Here is a 22,431-nt window from a genome sequence, read left to right as displayed (position 1 = left end):
AGAGCTTAGCTTCCACTACCAGGAAGTGACTACAGGAGTTCAGAAGGGATGCTTTAGCAGCAGCAGGGTTCCTCAGGGGTTAGTTTGAGGCTTGGTTTTAGGTTCTGCCCTTCAAGAGCCTAGAGAGGCACCAGCTGCCTCTGGTGACCTCATACAAGCTATTGAGGAAGGTTGAACAGTTAGACAGATGGTAGGGAGAACCACAGATGGAGGAGATCAGAGTCAGCTGAGAGGAGAGGCTTCTGGAGAGATCCTGGTCTAGGCTGATACCTACATTTTCACTTACATCAGAGATCTCAGCCCAGGGCAGAGGCAGAGATGCATTTCTTTCCATAAGTGGGAGCACTGGACATCTGGACAGACTTCTGCCAGCACCAAACCTAGGCATTCAGCTGGTTTTCTGATCCTCTCTGTCAGCCAGGGGAGGAGAGTGGGCTGTGAAAATGACCCACAAACTAGGAATTGGGCTGCCCACATTCCCAGGGGCATCAGCAGCAGTTGAGATACAAAGCTCTTTGCTTTCAAAAAGAAACCTGTTCTCTGTGTTCTCCTCCCCTAGGGAGTGCCACTCGGCAGAAGGTTCTAATGTGAACAGAAAGGCACAAGCTGGCGGTGAATGGCCACGCCACCCCCAGTGCAGGCAGGGCTACCTGGTTGCTCACCGCTGTCTCCCAGCACTATGACCATACCAGTCGTGCCAGGAATATTCCACAGGGATATGGTAAAGCAGAGCTGAGGCCGTAGATTGCCTTAGTCTTTTAAGAACACATCGGATCCACAAGGAGGGAAGTCTGACAGCTGACTTGGGTTGGCATCCTCATAAAATGATGCTGGCGCTCGGAGGTGGGTGGGGAGGTAGCAGGTTGCCCATGTTGCACCCAGGCAGAAGACCATAGTACAGCCAATGAGTAAGAGCCCTCCTTGGCATGACGAAGTCACCAGATGGCGTGAAGATGATTAACAGGTGTGAGGGCCATCATGGAGGCTGAGGCATCATGGAACCTGAGGGATAGGTTCCCCATGCCCAGGTGTGAAGCTGAGCTAGGTCCACATCGTGGACAGAGGATCACAGAAGCTCTTTGTTAACTGCTCAGCCAGCCCATTGAGCCCTGGCTTCGGACTAAAGCGCCTGCCGCCCTCTCTGCTCCTGCCCTGGCCCTACCTCCAACCTCTTCTTGGCAGCCACAGGTTATAATGAGGACTCAGGAGAGATTATGCCCTTCCTATGCTTGAAACACGGCAAAGATATCCGAGTCAGGTTCACTGTAAAACAGAACGTCCTTACTATGGTGTACTGGGTCCTCTGGGTGTGTCTTTGTCCCTGTCTTTGACACACTATAAAACATAGCCACAAGCTCCCCTGCCTCGGGCCTTTGTTTACTGCCTCACCTGCAGCTTTCCCTCCAGTTATCTGAATGTTCACCACATAGCCTTTCCAGTTATGTTCTGAGCCATGAGTTTTCTGGCATTTAATATAAAAACACAGCCCTCACCCCATCATCCCAGCCCCTTCCCTGGCTCTCTATTTTCTTAGCACCCTAAGAGTAACATAACTATAGTCAGACACCACATAACATTTCACTCAATAACAGACTGCATGTACCACAGAGATTCCTAAGATTGTCTCCTAGTGTCGTTTGCAGATATGTCTTAGTTTGTGTAAGGACACTATGGTGGCACAATGAAATTTCCTGAGATTATATCTCAGAATAAACCGTGTTGATTGTATATCATTTACTTCTCCGTTCTGTTTCATGCCTGCTTGGGAGGAAAATGGAATTATTGTCTCATTTCTTGCTGTAGATCCTATGCACAGACAGCAGATCCTTGCACACAGTAGGTACTCAGCATGTTATCTACCAAACCTGTAGATGAACACTTACCACCTGGAAGTTATGTGACATTGGGAAGGGCATCATTGGATGTTAGTGGCCGGGTTCCTGAAATGGAGAGGATATATGGAGATTTGAAATCGCCTCCCCTCCCCCAAATATGCATAGAATACAAGTAAAACCTGCCCCACTCCAGCAAAGCAAATAAAAAACACCCTGCTGACTTCTGAGCCCAGTCTTGCAGACTTTAGCCTGAAGCTATCAGCCTAGGGCTGTTTGAACTTGACTTCTGAATCTCAGTGATACCTACTTATCTTGGTTGGTTGGGTCCATGTCCTTCTCCTCTTGTGTCTGCCTAAGTGTCCCCTGGCTAACCCCATCCCTGGTGGCCTTGTCCTTTGTGTCCTGTCCCCCCACCCCCAGACTTCTCTGTGTTCCTGCTTAAGTCTCCAGCCTTTCAATTTCTCTGGAACTTCTCTCTCAGTGAGCCCTGCAGCAGCTGTTGAAATAGCCATAGGCAACTCTGAGGCTGGCTGGTCAGCCTGCTCCAGGAACCCAGCCACACCTAGTGGGAAGCACCCATAAAACTCTTCCTAACTCAGTAGGGGCCCCCACTCTGTTGTCCCTAGGCAGGACTCACCTAGTAGGAGGTGGAGTCCGAGGCTGGGGAGCCAGAAAGCTTCCTGCTGGCAGCTCTACACCTGGCCATACCTTGTATGGAGGTGATTTGTACTTGCGGGCCTATGCCGCCTCCCACCACACAGAACCCTGCCAGCAGAGTCTTGGGGAGCAAGCCAGAGGCTGGACTCATGCAGTTTTAAATGTGAGTCTTGACTTTATCACTTGCTAAATACACACTGAGTTGTGAACACCACATACCAGATCCCGTGATGGGCAGATGTGAACACAGCCTCTCTTGACCTTTCTAGTTAGGAGCTCCACTAAGCCAGAGAGGCCCCTAGAACAAATAAGTACGCCTCTTTTCTTGGGCACAAGTCACCAACCACTACCTCATTCCTTTAGCCCCTCCTGGATCTGTGAAGAGTACTCACAGGTAGGTGAGTCCTGTAGCTTGAATGAACCTCCAGTCTCTAACCCACCACCCTATGCAAGAGGCTCTCAGTTCATAGAGAAGCCACAGGCTGACTCACGGTCACAGATGGAAGGCCTAGTTTAACATCATTCTCTCACCATCATTTATCACTAAATACTTACTGAATGTACATCGGGTACCAATCTAGCAATGGAGGACACACCAAGGAGCAACCAGAAAAGCCACCTACAGAACAAATAAACAGGAAAATTACTTTCCCTTGGAAGTGGGAAAGTGTTCCAGGCAGAGGGAGCAGCATGGACAGTAAGAAGGGCGCTGTAATGAGGCCAGAGAGCCTGTATGAAGGTACCATCAGCCAGTGGGAAGACTGAAGAGTCAGGCTAGGGGGGGAAGAGGCCTGGAGAGGTGACTCAGCAGTTCAGAGCGCGTGATGGTATTGCAGAAGACCAGGATTTGGTTTGTAGCACCCACAACCGTCTGTAACTCCGGTTAAAGGAAGGATTCAGCACCCTCTTCTAACCGGGCATGCTCATAGTGCACAGACATGCATGCCGGCAAAACACTTGTAATATACAATTTTTAAATTTTGTATTTATTTTTATGTGTATGAGGTTTTGCCTGAGTGTGTGTGTGTGTGTGTACCATATGCATGCATGCCTGGTACTTGAAAAGGCCAGAAGAGGGTGTTTGAACCCTTGAAACTGGAGTTAGAGATGGTGATGAGCCTCCACGTGTGTTCTTGGAACTGGATACCCTCTACCCCCTCTCCTCCAGTCCTCTGGACGACCACTCTGGGCCATCTCTCCAGTCCCCTCCCCCATTGAATTATTATTTTTTTTAATTACAAAAATAAAATTTAAAGATTCAGGGAAGAAAGTCAGCCTTAGCCCTTCATAGGCACACATTTTCATCTCTGTGTGCATCTTGTATACATGGCCTTGTGAGTGATTGTGCAGAGGAGGGAGGTAAGTTAGGAAGTGCCATGGGTGGGGGTGAAGAGGTCAGCCTATGATTGTTGGTCTATCTCCAGACTTGATGGTGCCCTCAGTAGGGCTTCCGTCCTCATGGCTGCCTCAGGACTCATTGTCATAGTTCCCAGGTCAGGTCATTGAAGACCAAAACTAAGAAACTCTATATTTCAAAGTTGGGTGGATTGGACCTCATCCTTTAAGTTTGATTCTTGGCAGAGGTGTGCTCTTCAAGTGACTAAGGAGGTCCTTATTATGTCGTGGGACCAGAGGAAACTCAGAAATGCCAAGCACGGCTGTAAATGCTGATTCCCAGTAAAGGGAACAGCCTGAGCAAGGGCTCTGGATATTTACTTGATAAAGAAATCCGGTTTGTTGTTTCTTTTTTGTCTGAGAGAGGGTCTCAAGAATCTCAGCCTGGCCTTGCTCTCCTGCCTTTATCTCTTTCCTAAGTTCTGGGATTCTTAAGTCAGCCCCCTTATGTTCAGCTTGGAATCTGTTTTTAAAGCATCTTTCCATTCCACAGGCAGGCTTAGGATGACTTTCAGGACAAGGACCAGGAGCACAACAATGGTCATCAACACACTCCCTCCTGGGCCTCACCAGGTTGCAGGGAAAGCTGTGAACAAACATGATCACCCTCCTCCTAACCTAGCTGGTACACCAAAAATGGGCAAAGGGAGCTCCTTTCCACAGAGCAAATAGTGCCTGGGGACGAAGAGAAGGTGCAGGGAGTGGGATCTGGGCAATCTTGGCTTGGAAAACCTGGCTGGGTACTTGAATGGGTGTACAGATTCATAAATGAATGGGCGAATGGAGTGGGAGGCTGCGTGGGCAGGAAAAGGCCTGGAAAAGGGCTGGCTAGCCACACTCTCAATCTGAGACCAAGTGCGGCACTTCCGTGCTCCAGGGTCTGCCTTTAGCGCGGTGGCGGGCCCGCCCACCCCCGAGGTCCAGCCTCAGAGTCCCAGGCTTCTTTGTCTCCTCTTATTCTCCGGCTATCTTTAGGCACGACCCCCTTCTCGACCCCCTCTCGCTGCTGGCCTCCAGTATACCCTAGGCTCTCCCAGTGTCGCCCCCTCCCCCAATCCCTGAACCTCTAGGTCTGTGGGGTCGGTAAGTGCCAGGATCTCTGAGGTGGATCTCTGGTGCAATGAAGGGAGGTGCGTCACGAAGGCCGCTCTCTACCTACCTGTCTACACCTACACCCACACACTCACGTCATTATGCGCCCCAACCCCAGCACACTGCTTGTTCGCACCTTAAACAGCTCTTCTGCCTCGGTGGAATCCTCTAGGGCCAGGCTTCAGACCCTACACGATCACAGGCAGCCTCAGATCCCTGCGTGTGGCCAGCGCACGCACAGGCGCAATGTCCTTACTTTTTCAATCCCATGGCCCCACACAGCAGCCAACCCAGTCACAAACAAGCCCACACGAATACACAACGCCCTCGGAACACAGCCCACGCAGGCAGCCCCGCCCACGCAGTCACACTACCACCTATAAACAATCGCACACAAACACCACCCCCACGCAAGCACTGCATCACTCAGTCCCCGCCGAGACCTACCGGCATGTTCAGAGGCTGGTTTCTAGTTAATCCCACCCCCCATCACCAGCCCGTGACATTCACACGTAGGGCAGAACAGAAATTTATAGCCACACTGATACACGGTCCTGAACGCACAGCCAAGGGCTCACCCGTGGGCTCGTAAGTCACTGGAAAAAATATTAAAACGTTCCCTCCCTTTTAGCTTTGGCACGCGCGCGCGCACGCACGGCACCCCCTTTCCTCCCCGCCTCCACCCGGTCTTTAGGCGCCTAGGAACCTCACAGCCGTGACCTGGCCATAGCGGTGAGAGCTGCGGGAGCGTCTCTGTGGCGCCCCCTCCTCCCGCTCGCGCCCAGCTTACCACTCCTCCTCCCTGCCCCCTCCCTCCCCTCCCCTCCTCCGCGTCTGGGGCGCGGGCTGCGCACAGCCAAGCCCCCTTGTCGCGTGCCCCTCCCCGCGCGCGCCCTGCGCCCGCATCGTGTTAGCCTAGTGGATGTGGCCACAAGGCCGTCTCTAATTACCTCCTGTCCCCCGGCAGCCAGTGAATAATGGCTACTGAGGGCACTCGCAGGCGCTGCTGAGCAGGAAGCGAGGGGCTGGAGAGGCGCGGCGCGCACGGGAGCGCGAAAGAGAGGAGCGAGCCCAGCGCTGCCGCTTGCGGCGCACAGAGAAAGGAATCGTGTGAGCGCTCACATTTTTTTCTCTCAAGGATCTCATCTGGCCATCGGGTACTGGAAGAGGCGAGGGGGAGAGCGCACCGTAGCAGAGAGACGGCGAGAGAAAAGGGAGACTGCGAGACGCGCCACGCCGGCGCCCCGAGACCCAGGAGGAGCCCGCAGGTATTGTTGGCGGCCGAGCTTTGTGTTTTCGGCGGGCTGCTCCGGGCTAGAGGGCTCCCTGAATCCCGGCTTGGGGCCGCGCTCTGACCTGCCGCGAAGCGGGGGTGTTGACGGGTTTCGCCGCGGGCACCCCTCCCACCGCGCCGCGATCCTTGTTGGACTTGCGGGTTTGCGTGTTTGGAGGTTTTTTTCATGTGGGTGGAGGGGACCAGTCTCAGGAGAAGGAATTTTCTTTTCTTTCTTTCTTTTTTCTTTTTTTCTTCCTTTTTTTTTTTTTTTTCTTTTTTTAATGGCCGCAGCAGTTAGGTTGTGCTGGGGATTCTCCCCTCCCTTTTGCTCCACAATGCCTTGGTGAGCGGTCTCGGCGACCGAGCTACCGATGGAAGAATTGGGGCTGAGATGTCGCGGCGGGTGGCCGCAGATGGGGATGCTGGAGAAGGAAGGAGTTCATCTCAAGTTCGCAATCTGTGTCCGGAAGCTGGTCTGGCCTGGGAGGGCATTTCGAGCACCGGTCCTACTGTGAGCAACCAGTGAGAAACTTCCCGAGAGTGCCGTCTCCCGGGGGACAGTTCCCTGGCGCCTCTGGGCGCTACTGCGGCCCCTTCTCTCAGCCTTGGAGCGTTTAAGGTCGCCCCCCCTTCCTTTCCCGACAGCTTCCGGATCTGGTAGACTGATCGGCTTCAAACGCTTCCCCTAGATACCCCTCCCCGTTCCCTGTAGCGTGCCCTCTGTCCTGCGCCCGCCTGCCAAAACAGCTGAGTGGCCAAGCTGACAATAAATCTCTTGCCTTTGCGGTGAGGGGCAGGGGTCATGACTCAGCCTCTGCTGTGACTGCTGACCCTGAGCCCTAGGCAGGGGAATGGACTCCCTCTTTCTTCCTTGTTTGGGTTGGAGAGGTTACCACTGGATGGTGTGGGGAGGAGGCGAGTAGGGGTGCCCAGCAGGGAGAGTTGGGGTGCGCGCTGGCTGGGTTGTGGATTCTGCCCGCCTGCGCTTGACGATTGGCTGATGTCTTTGGGCACGTAGAAGGGCCGCTCTAACCTCAGCCTCCTCCCCTCCTGTACAATGCAGGCTGAGAGGTGATCCCGGAGGTGATGTGCTTGTATGACGAAGTGCTTGGCTTCCTGAAATCCACAGCAGACACCACTGCTCTGGTGACCCAGAGATCTGATGCCTGCACCTCTCCCTGGAATGGAATGGGGTGAAGGGCTGCTGAAGGGGGAGGGGAATGATAGGAACAGTTCATTTTCCACACTGGTGCCATGGGAAGGGAGGTCTATCCCAGAGAATTCCTGGGGACTGCAGTCCAGAAAGAGGGAGGGAGGGCTTGGCTCTAAGGGGGAACCTCTGGGTCAGAGCCTTGGCACTCCAAGCTGTCAGATCTTCACTTTTGGGTATGGGGCTGGCTGGGCATTGTGAGCCCCAGCTTTGATAGATGCGTAGTTGAGCAGCTCAGGGGCAAAGGAGTCCAGATACCATAGGCTGGCTGCTCAAGCTGGGGAAGGCATCTCTTTCCCTAGAGACAGGGCCCTTGGGGGAGAAAGGAGGCACCTTTGGGGCTAGGGGACTGGATTGTCTTCAGATTGTTCTGTGGCTGGGTCCAGGAACCCAAAGAGTTAACCTTCTCCCAGAAATCTGTCAGTTCCTAAACAACAGAGAACCGTTGTTAGCCCCTCCATGCTAACAGCATGATACTGCCTGGCAGGAGATGCAGATCCAGACCCTGCATTCCCTGTTCACGGAAGCAGCAGTCTCTGCCACTAGCTGGACAGGACGCACGCTGGTTCCGTATTTAGGAACCTATTGGAGACCAAAGTCAGAGCCTGAAGAGGGTCAGGCAGCCATGCTGTGGCCTTGTGGCACGAGGGAGAGAGGTTGTGAGCTTGGGTCATGGAAGGGATGTCATCATGGGGGCTGGGTTTAGGAAGAAGACCATCTAGTCATTTCTGGCCCTCTGCCTTACCCACACCCATTCCCTCACCCCTGCAGCTGAAGGCCTGGGTCTTATAGAGTGACTGTCTGACCCCCCTCCTCCCCAGGGTAGACTGTGGCATTTGGGAGTTGAGACAGCCTGGAGGTGAGAGCTCTGGGAAGCAAGGCTTCATTTTGTCGGGTCCGTTGCTGCCCACTCTTCAACGCCAGGGCACAAGCACCTTGGAGAGTTGTGTGTGATGGATGCCTGGGGATACAACACAGGGGCTACTACGTACCCTGCCCTGGACATGAACTCTGTTTCCTGTAGGCAAAGCTATTCTCATAGAACCTCAGAGCAGGCATGCTGCAGACAATATCCTCTGGTATTTGGCTAGACAAACATTAATGAGTGCATCAGTGACCGAAAAGGGATTGGAAGCATCGGGTCATTTTTTAAAAGGTGTTTTCTTTCTTTTTTTTTTTTTTTTTTTACATATAGGTTATAACGCAAGTTTGCAAAATACCCTGAAAAATAAAGAAAAACAAATAGGTTATTGAGTGTCTTAATGGGTTCTGACAGTGCTCACAGGTTGGTATGGTTCTTCCCAGGTTTTGGCTTTGATAGCTGTTGAGTGTAAAGGCTTTGTTGAGTTGTCCATATTTAGGTGAATATCCTGCTTTTTTTTTTTGGTGGGAGGAGGCACAGATAACACCAGCCTATTCCTGACTTATAATCAGTGCTTCGTAAACACCAATTTTAGTGTCATTAGGCTCCTCCAGTCAAGTGGATTTGCTATAACTTGCTTAATACTGCCCTTTGGTCCATTTTTTAAAAAGTGACGTGGTTGGGTATATTTTGTGTGGAAAGCCTTTTTTGATGTTTAAGGTGATTTCCTCAAAATGCCGATGCTGCTGCCACCAACGTAAAAGGCTCCAGCATGCCTCCAGTGGAAGAAAAAGGCTTCTCTAGCTTTCTTGGGCTAAGTAGGACACTGTTCTTCCTTCTCTACTATCTAGAAACTTCGTGCTGAAAAGATCCTTGGCAATGACTCACTGGTTTGACCTCCCTCTTTTGACTGAAGAGGAAACCAGAGCCCAGAAGAGAAGTGAGTCCCAAGGTCACATATCAAGAACCTGTTACTGACCTGGCTTGGGTTATTGTATCTGGGAATGCATAGGCTGAGCTTGCCCATTTCATAGATGAGACACCGGGCGAGGAGAACCATTCAGCTGGTCCCTGCTGTCTCTGGCTGGAGCAGTGGCAAATAGGCTCCTAACCTTTCCCTGTCATGCGCACTGCTGTGCTAGAGGGTTAGAGCTACTACCCAAGTCACCAGCCTGAGGCTGGCTCTCTGTTAACCTCCCACTTCCCCTTTACCATTTCATTTTCCAAAGGAAAAAGCTGAATGTCAGAAGCAGGTGCTTCAGGAGAGGTGGGGTTGTAGAGTTAAGGTCCGGTGTGGTCATTCCCTACCTCCACGCCTCAGGCTGCACGTTCAGAGACCCAGCTGCAGTCTCTTAGTAGCTGGAAAGGTATAAGCACTTATCAGATGTGCTGTGTCTGGAACGGGGAACAGTAAGATCCATTTAGAATTCCTCTGATCTGAGGTTGACTTTGGATGCCTGGGGTGAAAGGGAAGAAAAGAAACAGATGAAACAGTGATTCCAAAATGGGAGGGAAGCTTGGAAGAAAGAGAATGGAGGAAGGAAAAAAAAAAAAAGGAAATTGGAGAAAGGATTTAGGTCAAACGAAGGAAGTAAAAAGAAAGCCCTATGGGCCTCATCAGGGACTCAGAGGAAAGGTTGGGGACACTGCTCTCAATGGGAGTGTTAGGCCAGCTGGTGCTGGGCACCATGGGGTTGCTCTACAGGGCTGAGCGCCGTTCTATCACCTCCTCCACAGGGAACAGAGGCCACCAGGCCAGGCCCAGGCCCTATTTGCTACCTATGTGAGTTAGGTCCTTCTGACCCAAGACATGTACCCAGTGCTACAGACCCTTATAGCTATGGCTTCTGATTCTCCACCCAAAGACAGGGCTGTTTTTTGTTTTTTTTTTGTCTCCTTCCTGCCAGCACTTCAGCCCTGAAGGTTGAAACTGTGCTGAATATGGACATGTGGACATTTGTGTGGTATGTCTGTGCAGGTGAGTGCTCATCTGTGTATCATGCTCTGGAGTGTACCCATGTGAGCCTCTAATCCTCCCCCTTTGTTTATTGCTTGAGGCAGGGATCTTACTATACAGACCATGCTGGCCCGTTCCATGTGCATATTCCTCCGGACACACAAGTCTCTGTGTCCTCCTGTGGGTGTGTGCACATCTCTGCAGGTATGCGTTAGGGGTGGGGTGAAAGCTTGTGTCTGTGTGTAGTTGTGAGCACATAATTCCTCTTGATGGCCTTGAGGAGACCCAGGAGCCAGGCTTTTGTGCGGTCCTCAAGGTTGTGGATGACAGGTGAAAGTGAAGTACGGCCTTTTGCTGGAAGGGGTACACTGGGAGAGCAAAAAGAAAGAAAATCTTAGGAGACCGTCTTCCTTGTGGTCTCCAAGGAGATCAGCCTGTGAAATGATCCGCACGTTAATTAAAAACGATTATATCCTGATTGAGCTGTTTCTGCTCAACCCCCAGCCTGGAAGAGACTGAAGCTGAACAGAGAGGGTCTGTCTAAGCAGGGTCCAACCACAGACTCGGGACACAGGTTTGAAGGGCTATGGCAAGGGGTGGGGGTACATGCCCAATTAGGACTCCATGAGGTAATAACTTCAGGTATCAGCAGCTGGATGGCAGCCATCAGAATCCCATGGATCTGTGCTCGTGTACCTGGTGCTGCATGATTATTTACATAACTCTGCATGTTGATGTGTGTGGTCAGTGTTACAGAAAAGTGACAGGCTTCGTGCAGCCAGATGTTGGGAACTCTAGGCTGTACCCAGTTCCCTGGCCTCAAGGCCCAGGCTGTTTTTTAGTTCTTAGCTGCCCCTGAATCCCACTTTGAGCTTCTACTTCTGCAGAAACTCTGGGGAGCCAGGGCTCAAGGCCGAGAGAGTCTTCTCATTCTCTGTGTCACTCCTAAGTTCCATCCTTTCTGAGGCCCCATCCACACAGAACATAAACCATGTTGTTCCTTCATGTGGGGAATTTGGCAGCTTACCACCTACCCCACATCTGACTTGCATTATTTGTACCTGCCCCTACTGGCCTGTGTTAGCTGATCTGTAGCAGACCAGACATGAGTGTCACTAGGGCCTACAGGCCTGCAGCCACACTTGGGGTGCACATGCTGAGATTTCTCTAGGAAAGCCCAGACCTGGCATTGCTGTGCCGTCACAAGCATCCAGTGATAGACATTCCTGTAAACCTCTCACCTCATCATCTGGGAGACATGGCCATTACTGCACCTCTTCCTCTTCCCACACACTAATTGGCTGCCTCTGCCTCAGCCCCCCCTTTCCCCCCAGATTCTCTGAGAGGGAAAGACTCTTATCCAAAAGGATCCAAGGTCACTGCCCCAAAGCGTCCAAGGCTTGTTTTCCCTTGTGTGCAACAGTGATGGTAGCTTTTCCTGGCAAGTCATGTCGGAAAAGTGAGGTAGGATCTGTTCAAGTGCTTGACAGGCCCTCATGCATAAGGATTCATCTGAACATCTCTACATCCAGGACACAAGAATGCCGCCATGGGAGAGAAGTGAAGTTTGCTGGCTGTTGAGAGAGCCACGCTGCAATCCTTCAGGGTTTTCTAGGAGACAGCCTGGGGTTCAGCTAACACATCTCAGTGTGAGCCTCTTGGGGAGCTAATGTGCTCACTGGAGCCACCTAAGGTTACCTCATTAAAAGTGGAATGTTTGGGAAAAGGGAGGGGATGGTCCTGCTGGGTTGGGTCCCAATGAGATTTATTAGATCTGGCCCCCACATTCTTAGGGGAAGCTTGACCAAGAGGAGGTTTTGTAAGCCAGAAATAGTACCTTGAGAATGAGAGGGGCAGGTAGGATGGGAAGTCAGCTTCTACATCCTCCACAGGGCAGAACTGGGAGGGGAGAAGAAAGGTTTCCACTCATCCCACAGACACCCTTGGCACCCATAGAGTGGCCTTGCCTGTCCCCGTCACCTCTGCAAGTTGCCCCCTCCAGGAGCAGTTTCAGCTGAGCTCCTGCTTCCTGCCTTCTGTCTGCGCGTAATGTCGCTTCTCCCCACGGCCACAGGTCAAGGCATGGCCAGCCATGTTTAAAATGCTAACATGTTATCTTGTTTCATCAGGCAAATCTAAAGGGACCCATGCTTTCATAATGCCGGTCCAGGTGGACAATGCAGGTGAGGCCATGTGGGCCACCTGGTCTTCCTGGGGATGAAACCAGAGTTCGTGCCACCCACTTTCTCAAGACCCAGAATCTGGATGTTTCCGTGACACATTCTGTTCAAAAATCATACGATATCAATGATTCAGCAAACGGCTTATGTGAGAGATATGGACCCCAGACGGCCATTTGCTGCCTGATTAAATCACTGTCACCACTATGGCACTGTGCTGCCCCGCCGTACAGGTTAAGCGTGGATGGCATTCTCTCAGGAAGCTCCTCGGTCCTGTGAGATCCAGCAGGGCAGAAGCCTTGTTAGAGCCATTCTGTCATGGGTGTGCTGGCCATAGGAACTATTGCTGGGCTGGCTTGTGGCCTAGGACTTCAGCCAGAGCCCAAGTGGCTGTGAGAAGCTATGGGAGGAGGCCATCTTGGAGTTTAGAACATAGATTAGAAATGCTGCACAGGGGACATCCAGACCAGGCTGACCTAGGTCAGCCTCACCTTGTACTTGTGACTGTTGAAGCTATATTTCTAACAGCCCATAGGTCTGTCGATGAGGCCCTGCCCTAGGAGAACCTAGCAGGTGTCCCGGAGGAAGGGGACTCAGTGCACAGTATTCTTTGCCAGAGAAAGAGAATTGGCAGCTAATCATTCTGGACATTGTGTTTAAGGCCTAGAGTGCAAGATGAGAAGGATATGTAGATGTGAGCAGCTCTACATCAGAGTGGGCACAGAGCACACACAGGTAGGAGCTGTAGCTGATGAGAACTCTGGGTTATGACTGCTGTAAAACATTACCTGGAAAATACTGGGAAAGAAGAGCCCCTGGGCAGGGAACACCACTGGCTCAGAGGGAGAGTTAAGTCCACACCATCCCCTGTCCCTCCTTTGAGCCTTCTCTTGCATACCTTTCCAAGGATATGGACAGCCCATATTAATTAACCTTGGCCTCACTCCCCATTGGGGATCCTGTACAAACTTCCTGACTGAGGACAGCCAGGGAGATGCAGGGCCTAATCTGTTCCCTAATCACCAGCCTGAACCAGAACCACTGGCCTGCCATTCTTAATACCAAGGAGGCCTGGGGTCTTATAGGAAAAAGATGGGGCAGTTCTGGAGGGGAAAGGCTCAGCATAGAAAGGGAGGTATAGCACCAGAGCCTGGCTAAGAACCTGTTGGGTTCCAGGCCCCAGCCCCGCTTAGTTCCTTTCCTCAGATTGTCTCTGTTGGTAGGAAGTTCCTTCACCCCCATTTTGCAAATGTAGAAACTGAGGGGTAAAGAGATCATGTGCTTGTGTCTGGAGGTCCTATGGGATGAGCCCCTGGCTATGACTAGAATGGACTTCCAGGATGTTGAGTTAAGTGGGGGAGGAGGGGAAGAGGCCCTTCTGCTGAACTCCCTAGTTGGTGCCCCTGAGTACGCAATCACTGAGCCCAAGCCAGCAGCAGGCCTGAAGCAGGAGGACTGAGCAAGGTAGAGCTTCCCAGGACCCTCATGCCCTAGGGCCTTATGGGCACTGATCATAGGTCACTGTTTCGACGGCAAAGGGTAATTTGCCCAGGGCCATGTTCTAAGCTGCCATTCATGTATTTTCTGCTATGTAATACAAACATGCCTCTCTGGGCATTGGATCTGCAAAGGGCTCGTTCTCCTCCTATTGTTCATTTTACATCATGATTGGCGGAGGAGGGCAAGTAAACCTCTGAGAAGGAATGAACCCTTCTCCAGTGATCCCAAAGAAACCTGCTGAGCCCATTTTTGTGCCGGGGGCTTTTACACCACTGTCATCACCTACTGAAGGTGGGCTCTGTCACACCCCATTTGATGGAACAGCACACAGAAGCCTAGTGGTTGCCAGCCCCTGCCAAGGAAAGCTTGCTTTGTATTTCCACAACCCTGCCTTTCCTCTGAAGAGACCTGCTTTTCTGAGAGTTGAGGATAGAGGTGATCATAGCTTGAGAAGGGACATCCTTGGATGAGCACTGTTTGGAAAACACGGGGCTTTTAAAAATGCCAAGTTTGACCCAAAAATCTACTGTCTGCTTTTATTTTAAAAAGCCAGCTTTTTAAAGGTATGGTGCACACCTCTAATCTCAGTGCTTGGGAGGCAGAAGACAGGAGGATCTCTATGAGTTCCAGGCTAGCCTGGTCTACGTAGTGAGTCCCAAGGCCAACCGAAGCTATACAGTGGAAAACAAACAACGGAACAAAGACTCACAGCTAGCTGATAATAAACGGGGTTTAGAAGGTATATCCAAGAATTCTGTACTCCCCACCTCCAGAAAAAGGGTGCCCAGGAGGTGGGGCTGCAGGGATAGGTGACGGACACAGGTATCACGTGCTTGTGGAGTGTGTTCTTGACTGTGTACTTGGTTGGCAAGCCCAGAACACTAACACCAATCGCATTCTGCCCTCTCTGGGATGTGATTGCAGTTATTCGGATGACCTCAGTGTCAGAGCACCAGGAGTGGGGACTTTTACGTTCCCACTTATAGCAGGCCAGAAATCTGCAGCTCAGTGAAATGAAGTGACACATGTGGGTCCAAGTCCAGCAAGACAGGATCCTGCCAGTCCAACGCTCCATCTCACCTCATCACAGACTCAGAGAGATTGACTCATAGGTGCGCTTTCTTCTCTTCTCGCGCATTTTCAAGAACATGCTTTTAGTTAATATGCGGGAGAGACTTCCACATTCTTCTACATAACCTTTTGCTGAAGCGACATTGTGGGATAAAAGGGTCCCAGGAGAACCAGTGCAGTTTGGGCTACGAAGGATGGAGAATATTGATGCAGTAGGCTGGGCTGCTCCCAGGGGCTAGGAGGCCCGGACAGCTCTGCTGCTACCAGCAAGGTGTGGCTCTGGCTCACTGCCGTCTTGGACTTCAGGACCATGTGTTCACTCACACCCACGTTTAACTTTGGATTTCTTTTCTTTCCTATTTTGGGGTGGGGATACCTTCCCTAGCAAAGGAAGATCAGGCAGAGATAAAGTGTGTCTCCTGAATAGGACTGGGAGGGATGGAGAAGGGTGGTGGGAGACAGATGTCAAAGCTCTGTGTCTAGGCAAAAGCTAGCTGGTTGGGGGTCATGGCCTGTGCTGAGGGCACAGTGGAGGGCATATTGAAGCTGTATTTACATCCATCAAAATAGGCTCTGGAGGTTCCAGTTAATTGAGGCTGGTTCTAAATTGGGAGGCTTAATAAATGGTAATTGTCCTCCCGTGACAGCAGACCAGAGCTACACAGTGACACCCGGACAGACCAGGAATTGTGCAGGGCTTCTTCCCTTTTACGGCTTGGGGGCTCTGAGTGTTGTCCCACAAAGGCCAGGTATCAGCAGCACTTGATACAGGTCAGGGGCTCAGACCCCTTTTTGCAGTTCCAGAATAGATTGTAGCGTGCTCGTGTCTATGCTGAACTGCTGGGGTACTCTCAAAGGCACATCTGTGTGTGCTGGTCCTGGCTACCCACTACCTAGCAACCCCCGGATCCTCTTCCCTGGCACCTTACCTTTACCACAGGACATGGCTTTGTGTATTGGAGAGCAGTGTTTGGTTATGTGGACAAAGGTGACATGGCCAGGTTTGCTTCTACCCAAGGGGACTGGGCTGCCCAAGGGAGAGTAAATACCTCATCTTACTGAGTGTTCAAGCAGATACCGAATATACTACTCTCACTTTCCCTGTTCCCAAAAGCCCAAAGAGCTGTGATTGAGCTTCTTAAATGTTGGCACTGAGCAGTTGCCAGGCTGCCAATCTTGTCGATTTGCACTGTCTGGGGACTGACCCAGTGCCCAGAAAGTGAGACCCCCAGGAAGGTCAGGTAAGGTTCACAGTGGGTATGGATGTATCTTTGATGTGTGTATAAATGCTGGACACAGATTTCCATGCTTTTCTGAGCCAAGATTCTAAAGGGTGACATGGTACTCCTGTGCATAGCGCGTGAAGTTTTTTGTCATACTGTGTATGTGTAGGCAGTGGTGCTTAACAGTGAGGACATAGTGGGAGGAGGCGTGGCTGTATGGACTCCTCCATACTATCCCTTCCTGCCCCCCACACACTCTCAAATTGCTGTCCCAGGCAAAATCCTCCAGTTCAACCTTCCTAGTGCTGTAACCCTTTAATAACTTCCAAATGTTGTGGTGACCCCCAAACCATAAGATTATTTTCATTGCTACTTCATTACCAATTTTGCTACTGTTATGAATTGTAATGTAAATATCTGATAGGCAGGATATCTGATATGCGACCCCTGTGAAAGGGTTGTTCACCTCCAAAGGGGCCACAACCCACACATCCTTAGCAACTGGGACAAGAGAACCCAGCAGATGGCTAAGAGGGTCCCAGGAGCCAGGGAGACAAGAAAAGAGGATGCCTGTATAGCCTCTTTCCAGGAGATCTTGGAGGAAATGGCTCTCAGTTCCTTCAGCATGTGAGCCAGGGCAGGAAGCTTTGCCTTGGTGTTTCCAGACAGGAGCTGGAATGGTTCCAGAGCCAGGATATCTCTAGAGACAACATGGAGAGCATTTCTGGAGGAGGTAATTTCTGAAGATGAAATAGGGGTACATTTGAAAGTGAAATGAGAATTCTTCTGGAGATAGATTTTTTTTTTAAATTTTGTTTTGTTTTAAGTAAAGATGAGGGGGCTTTTCTGCATTCTGAATATTGCCAGACGTAACGTGTCTGAGAATGGAGCCTTTCTGGAGATACACCGTAGTGCCTCTTTGACGCTGCTGGAGTATTTCCGGAAACCACGGGGCACTTTTGGATCTGAGGTTCTTCTGGAGGAAAAATGAGCATCTGGAGATGGAGTGTAAGATGTCTGGAAGGCTTCTTGGAGTTGGAATGGAGCTGTTAGGAGAGCATTGACATTTCTGGAGATGGATCATACTTGAAGATGAAGAAGGTGTTTCTGAGATGGAACTCTGTGCAGCTGTGGAGTGTCTGGACTAAAAGGAAACATTCCTGAAGAGAAAATGGGTGATTCTCGGAGATGGCATTTTGGATCAAGGATGGTCATTTCTTGAGATGAGGGGCCACAGCCAAACAGGCTGTTTGAAGACCTCTTAAAAGATGAGAAGTTCTCACAGTACCCATAGACTCCCCTTCCTCACACCTATGCTCTGTAGAGGTGGGTCAGAGGTGCAGCAATCAGTACTACCCTTGTCCTCCCCTAGGACATAGGAAGACCCAAGCCCTCACCCCCAGGCCTGTTTTTGGGGTGCCTACCCCATCCTATTGTGCCCAGGTGGCCTTCAGTCTCACCATGGTATAGCCAGTGTGGGGTGTTTAGATTTCATTTAATTCAGTTTTGTTAGAACCAGATGGACTCCCTTTATGGTCCCCTGCACTGGGAACCTCCACTCTTTGTCTCTACCCATAGCCTCTTGTGCCTTCAAGCACTCCTGAGGCAGGAGGATGGGTGGGGACTATAAGAGTGACCCTAAAAGAAGGCCCAGCTTCTTTTCCTGGCTGTGGGTTACCTGGCTACCTCTTCCTACACTGAGGCCTGTCCCCACTTGAGCTGGCCTAGAGCCCTATAGTAATTATTTCTCTGCCTTAATTGGAAGTTCAGCCTCAGTGAGTCTGCCTCAGAAGTGTGTGGAGCCAAAGACCCTGCACCAGCCTCAGGTACTGAGTCCTGCCCCAGGAGGATGGTGGGATAGGCACAAGGTACCAGGCAACAGTCTCAGGGAAAAGGTCTAGATGGGTGGGCTCAGGACAGTAATGGCAGACTGCTATACATAAATTACACTTTTTATTCCTGGTGGATTAGGAGATGCTTAAAGAAAGCATAGCCCTAAGCAGGCCAAGAAGTGGTGGTGGGGTTGTGAGGGGTGAATGATTGGGGTAGCTTGAGGAAGTAGGGTCTCAGGCAAGCCTGTGTCTCCTCTTCAGTTGACAAGGACCTGGGGGAAGGGTGAGCTGATACTCAGGTAATGCCTGATAGCTGATGGCAACAGGCCCAGTTCTTGGCTCAGGGCTGAGTGAAGCCTTGTGGGTAGGATGGGATGGCTGGGGGACTGTGAAAAGCCTGTTTCCCTGACTGCTTTTGGGTGGAGCATGGGGCTAGATGTAGTGTGGGTACTAGCACACACACCCCTCTTCCCCATCTTGGGTGGTCCCTGGCCTGGGCCTGTCTACTGAGGGAGAGAGAACAGCAAACTGAAAGAACACTGCTCCTGAAGAAGAAGGTTCTTTGAAATGGGTGTGGTGATGCGTACCTTTAATCCTAGCATGTCAGAAAGCAGAGACAGATCCATCTTTGTGAGTTCCGGCCAGCCTGTTCTATATAGCCAGTTCCTGGCCAGCCAGGGCTACATAGTGAGACCCTGTTTCAAGCAAAGCAAGCCTGCTGATCTTAGTTATTTATCTGGACGTAGGGAAGTTACTATGTAGTGTCCTCACCTCATCCATACTGGCTCCCAGAACATACAGGAGTTCAGAGAACCTGTATGGGCCCATGGATCTCAGTCTTCTTCATATGGGGAGTGGGCCGGTTCTGCAGGAGTTGTCAGAACTAAAATGACCTACGAACAACCCAGAGCTGCGAGTACTGTCTGCGTGTATCTGGCACCTCTTATACATTGGGAGTTGGTGTGGGCAGCTGCAGTTCTTTTATAGTGTACCTAGGAAGTATCTGGACACAAGCACCCTGATTAGGGCTGCTCCACCCTACCAGAGGGAAGGTTTTGTGACAAGGAAGATCAAGACAGGTTGGAGTGAAAAGTGTGAAGGTATCAAAGGGGGCTGCTTCTTGTGAACCCACTGGCTCTCATACACCAGGGCTACCACACAGTTAGCCAGAGTCCACTCAGCATGGCTCACAGTGCTAGCTGTTAGCCCCTGGCATTGTTCACAGCCTGTCTTTGTTGGAGTATGTGGCTATGGCTACCCTCCAAGGGAGAGAGGGGACAGGGATGACTAGACAGGACAGGACATGTCAGCCCTCAGGAGCTGGGGAAGTGAAGGCGGGTGCAAATGAAAATGGCTATCCCATTTGCAGCCCTTTACTCTGTGATTCTGACAGGCAGGGTGAAGAAGAAGAGGGTGAGGACAGAGGTCTGAGCTGGCACCTAGGGGAAGGTTTCCAAGGCAAGGGCAGGGCTGCTGGCCAGGCTGCTGCACCCCTTGCCTGCCGAGCTGGACTGCTTGCTTGACTTGTTGAGGCTCTAGAGACCCCATCCAAATGCATATCCCAACATCTGCTCCCCCTTCCTCAGTCGAGCTCTGCCTCAACTCTTTGAGAATGTTTAGGCTCTACGCCATCAGCCTTACCCCAGCAGGCTACCTCTTCCTTCTCCCTGTCAGGATGGAGGCTGAATCACTTGCTGATGACCAGAGGCAGCCAGGGCCAGGTCCAAGGCACCAGCCCTACTGCCAGTCAGCTGCTAAAGCTGACCTCTTCATTTTGGTTGCAGACAAGGCTGTGGTTGTGGGGCCCTCCCACTGCACAGAACAGCCAGCTGAGCTGACATGACTCACCAGTGCAGGCGGCTCTGCTTCCCACTGTAGGGAGGGTGGTGGAAACCTCCAGATGCCGCAGCCCCACCCCATGAGGAGGATCCCAGGCCAGAGGGGACAGGCAGGGTCAAAGACTGGCATCTGAGTGAGTGGGTATTCACTAACTTGGGCTAGACCTGGTGCTTGGCACCCTGGACTTGGTGTTACCCAAAGAGAGCCTATGACCATCAGGGGAAGGTGTTGTGTAGGTGGGTCACACTGAACAGAATTCAGTCGCCATGCTGCTCCCTTGGTCCAGGTCCTCTCTGAGGAATGCATTTGCCATGCTGGGGCTGTCTGTGTTTCCTGTCCTCCAGGAAAAACATCTGTGTGTTTCAGGGCCAGCAGCACTCTACTTCCTCAGAAACACCACCCAAAGACACCTACTTTGCACCCTGACACAGCCATTTCCTCCCATGGCTCCCTACCTGTGTCAACAGAAATCTGGCTCACTCCTGGAGCTGCCCAGGTGAGAAGTGACATCGTGCCAGGGCTTTGTGCAGGTACAACACTTTCAGTAAGTGTCTGAGGTTGTCAAACCAGGCTTAGATAGAGTAGGAAAGAATTTCCCCCAGACCACAGCCACCTAAGGATTTGAACTAGGTCTTAGAGCAGAGTCCTATAAAGGCTGTGCCTGTTGGGACCTAACTCCAGGGAAGGAGGTCTGGTGGACAATGCTATTTTGTGTTTATTTCTGACCTCCACCCTGTCGCCTACCCAGGCAGCAAACCCTGGGACAGATCCTGTCTTGATTTTCTCCAGAACAAAGCAGGCTCTGCCAGACATGCTAAAGCCGAGGCCTCAGTGAGAGGAGGTAAAAGAAACCCAAGCCTGCCTTTTGTTACTCAAGAAGGCATCAAGGGAAATGAATTTGCCCTTGAGCTGTGATGGGAGGCCTCCAGAAGCCATGAAGGGGAGGTTGGGGCAGAGGTACTTGGGCTGTGATGCCACTGTCCCACTCCTACTCCCATCAGAGCATCAGGAGGTGGACACCATTTTAGTATTCAGCACACATTCATACACACTAATGCTCACTGTGTGCATCTAGTCACACACACACACACACACACATACACACACACACACACACACACACACACGTGCGCGCACAGGCTCCCTTCTAAACCAGGCCTGGAACATCTGACTAATGGGGGAGAGGATGTGGAGAAAGGGAAAGAGAAAAAGAGAGATGAATGGAGAGAAAATTCAGTTCTGGATACCTTAGTTACCAGCTCCTAATGACTCACAGGGCAGGCTCAGCCACCTTCCTGAGGAGGAAGACCCACCCTCGGGGCCCCTCTATCACCCCATTAATAAGATGGGCCCTTGTTCATGAGTCCTGAGGCAGAAAGAAGAATCAAGGACTTTTCAATAAGAGAAAACTCCCTGGGTGGTTTTGAATAGCTGCTTTTTTTGTGGTTGTGAGGGACATGCCCTGCCCTCTTGTCCTTGTCCTCCTCGGCTCTGCCCTGGCTGCTTCCCTCCACCAGCTGCATCTGGAACTGCCTGTGCCCAGGTCTCCACATGGATGAGCATATTTCTCCAAAGCTCAAGTCTTTTATTGTTCCTGCCCTTCCCTCCTGACACCCTTAGCTTAGCAGAGGCCACAAGCAGCCTTGCATCTCAGGAAAGCCAGAGAATCCCCGAGGCTTTTCTGAAAAGGCTTAAAGCTGGTGCTCAGTGCTGAGGAAACAAAAGCACTCTCCCTACATCCAGGGTGTTGGGCCTATGGGCCAAGGCCAAGCTCATGGCCTTCGCTGCAGTGCTTGTGGATGGGGAGGGAATGGAAAACAGACTGGTTAAGGAGAGGGATGGAGGAAAGGAGGGAGATGCATAAATCCATTTATCAGACGCTGCATATCTTAGGCAAGCACATTTCAGCTGCTTTGGCTTTTGGCAAGCTGGTCCGATCCTTTAATTTTCTAATAAAAAGGAATTACAATTTCTGAAAAGGCAGTAACCAGCTTCATGTCAGTGTCTCCTGTAGGGACCATAATTCCTTCCTGTGTTTCTGCTAGCTCCAAGGTGGGCTCCTGTGGCCACGGGTAACGTGAATGGGGCCAGAGGGTAGGGGATTGCAGCACAGAACAGATGCCAGTTACCCAACCTGGCCTGCTCACGCCCAACCCCAGCCACGGTTCCAGGTGCAAGGATTAGGCCCTGGGACTCACAGCAGAAACTTAGCATATGAAGAATGAATATATTCTTACTGCTGAGGTCTTGATACTGAGCAGGTTACTCCAACAATGAGATCTTGGTTGGAATTAATGAAGAAGTGAAGAAATGAATGTCTTCAGTCTTAAAGTACCTAACTGGATGGACATAACCATCCTCTCTCCTCTCCAAGCCCTGGAGCTAAATTTATTGGAAACTGGCAAAAAATCCTGTCACCCTCCCTTACTTTAAACCACACACATTGTTTTCATTTTAAAAATAGTTTTTACATTTATTTATTTTGTAAAAGTGCAAAGGTCA

General features: G+C 51.1%; 1 protein-coding gene across 5 annotated transcripts in view; it reads left to right on the top strand.

The window, feature by feature from the left end:
* Rai1 (retinoic acid induced 1) overlaps positions 1–22,431 on the top strand; it is a 99,418-nt gene that overhangs the window by 28,839 nt on the left and 48,148 nt on the right. The window contains exon 1 of one of the 5 annotated variants that reach the window (XM_060363606.1): positions 6,125–6,247. The exons of 1 other annotated variant lie outside the window; for it this stretch is intronic. Coding sequence is in view for 2 of the 4 variants with exons in the window: in XM_060363603.1 (XP_060219586.1) it covers positions 6,647–6,766 (120 nt within the window). In the remaining 2 variants the exon portion in view is untranslated. Of the gene's footprint in view, positions 1–6,124; positions 6,248–6,553; positions 6,767–9,178; positions 9,268–22,431 lie in introns of those variants that run through there. 3 more of the 5 variants (XM_060363603.1, XM_060363604.1, XM_060363607.1) reach the window with 3 other exon arrangements.

Source organism: Meriones unguiculatus, chromosome 11, assembly GCF_030254825.1.
Source record: "Meriones unguiculatus strain TT.TT164.6M chromosome 11, Bangor_MerUng_6.1, whole genome shotgun sequence".
NCBI lineage: Eukaryota > Metazoa > Chordata > Mammalia > Rodentia > Muridae > Meriones > Meriones unguiculatus.
Note: the sequence above shows the minus strand (reverse complement) of the source record. Positions and strands in the feature narration are given on the sequence as shown.